Source organism: Acyrthosiphon pisum, chromosome X (assembly GCF_005508785.2).
Source record: "Acyrthosiphon pisum isolate AL4f chromosome X, pea_aphid_22Mar2018_4r6ur, whole genome shotgun sequence".
NCBI classification, from domain to species: Eukaryota; Metazoa; Arthropoda; class Insecta; order Hemiptera; family Aphididae; genus Acyrthosiphon; species Acyrthosiphon pisum.
The window spans coordinates 22,979,254-22,981,248 of record NC_042493.1 but is presented as its reverse complement, the minus strand read 5'-3'; the positions used below and the strand labels follow the sequence as shown (position 1 = coordinate 22,981,248).

Below are 1,995 nucleotides of genomic sequence, written 5' to 3'. Positions count from 1 at the left end.
GGTGTATCGAACGGGTGCGTGCGGGGTTTGGGTTGGGTGCGGCGGCGGATCTAGTGTGGCCGTGAGGTCGGGTGACCGTCCGCGGTGGGCTTAGGTCGCCGTTTCTCGCTCGGATTTTGACCTACGGTCGCGCGCGATGACTTTTTTGCTTATTTTCAAGCAGCTGAGACGATAAAGACATCATTCGGCAGAATCGGAGGATCTTTTGGTCGAACTTTTAAGACCGGAGGCGGGCGGCGGGTTTCGGACACTGTGGTCGCGATATCGCGGGCGCGAGTGGACCGATTTCAACGCGCGATGTCTTTGCGTGACGGCGGGGTCGAGACGAAGCGATAGGCACTTGATTCACTCGGATCGGCGCGGGTTTTCCGTCGAAACAAAAAAAAACTGATCGGGAGCGATGCGCAGGTGCGTGTGATCGGACTTCCTTTTTATAATAATATAAGACCTACCTGTCATCTGCATGTTATAGATGACCCACTCGTTGTCTTTGGCCAATGGCGTGGTGAGGTTGTTGTTTTCGCAATTCAACCAAAATGTCGCATTTGTCTGGTTAAAGTCCCCAGAAGTTGTCATAGTGATTGGTATCCACCAACAGGTTTTATTGTCCGTATCGTTTGATTTGATCGTTAGATACCTTTCCTGCAGCATTAAGTACGTATAGTATTATATTAAAATATATTTTGAAAAACATTAAATCTCATCAACATATTTTAATAAAAAATCAAATTATTTTTGCTCGTGAGTTTACCTGGGACAATGTAACCGTGCCCGCAGAATAATCCCGGACGACATTCAATACGGGATAACCTGTTTGCAACGCCCATGTGTCCATTATTTGTTTCACGGTTAGATTTTTGTCCAAAGTTCCTTGTCGGTGTGCTTCCTCCGTCAATGAGCTCCACAAATCATCCGGTTCGGCATTGGAAAATTTGTATTTGTGTATGTAGTTTCTAATGCCTTGTTTGAACGTATTCTCGCCAAGGAACGTGTTCATCATATGAAACAAAATTGGTCCCTTTGTGTACGTCATCTGGTCCCACGAAATTGAATCTATATCATCGGGCTTTCTTATGGCTACCGACAATGGGTGTGCCGATTGAAGCGAATCAGCGTCCAAAACGTCTAAAAAGTTTTCAACGTTGTTGACTTGGAAATATTTTGATTCGGGAAACAACTATAAAGTATGAAAAAAAAAAATAAAACAATAATATGATTACATTTTTCATTACTAAATTAGATATTAATAACCGTCTGACGGTTATGAAACTTACGGTATCCACTCCGCGTAGTGCTGCATAATTGGCGAATCCTTCATTCAACCAAAGGCCGGTCCACCATTTCATGGTAACGAGATCACCAAACCAAGGATGAACCATTTCGTGAGTGATGAATTTGGCTATTTCATATAAAATAGCAGTTGAGGCCACGTCCGTATCGATTAACAAACAGCTCTCTCTAAATAATAATAAATTTAATATGATTTTACGGCGGGGAATTGGTACGACTGTACTAAACGATATTATATGTTATAGTCAAAACCAGAAATCTTTAAAATCCAGTTTTAACTGGATAATACTTTACAATCCCCGTTCATCAAAACTGATTTTGACTAATTAAAACTTGAATATTATTAACATCAAGATTAAATGTTTAAATTAAAGAGAGATGGTTAAGTGGATGTCGCTCCCTTGTGCAGTAAGTTACATGTGGATCGCCGTATAATAGATGGTATTAAATTTTAATTCAATGATTTTATACAATTGTATACGAAAAATGATTCTGAGTGGAGCTAGTTTGTCAGTGTAGATATTGTTTATTATATTTATATTATTAATAGTTATTATTAATATAGTAGTCACTAAGTTGAATTAATATTAAAAAAAATTACAACAAAATAACTAAGATCTTTGTTATTTTAATATATAAATTTTTTCAAAATTAGAACATAAAAACTACATAAAATAAACCGTGTTTTTATATTTTTGAGATTTT

The 1,995-nt window shown here is 38.5% G+C and overlaps 1 protein-coding gene across 1 annotated transcript in view; it reads right to left on the bottom strand.

Annotated features, from left to right (window-relative positions):
* Positions 1–318: 318 nt before the first annotated feature.
* LOC100161982 (endoplasmic reticulum aminopeptidase 2) overlaps positions 319–1,995 on the bottom strand; it is a 4,703-nt gene continuing 3,026 nt past the window's right edge. The window contains exons 3-5 of the mRNA XM_029485029.1: positions 1,275–1,458; positions 752–1,177; positions 319–642 (exon numbers count right to left, since the gene is read on the bottom strand). Coding sequence (XP_029340889.1) covers positions 346–642; positions 752–1,177; positions 1,275–1,458 — 907 coding nt within the window. The 3' untranslated portion in view covers positions 319–345. The remainder of the gene's footprint in view (positions 643–751; positions 1,178–1,274; positions 1,459–1,995) is intronic.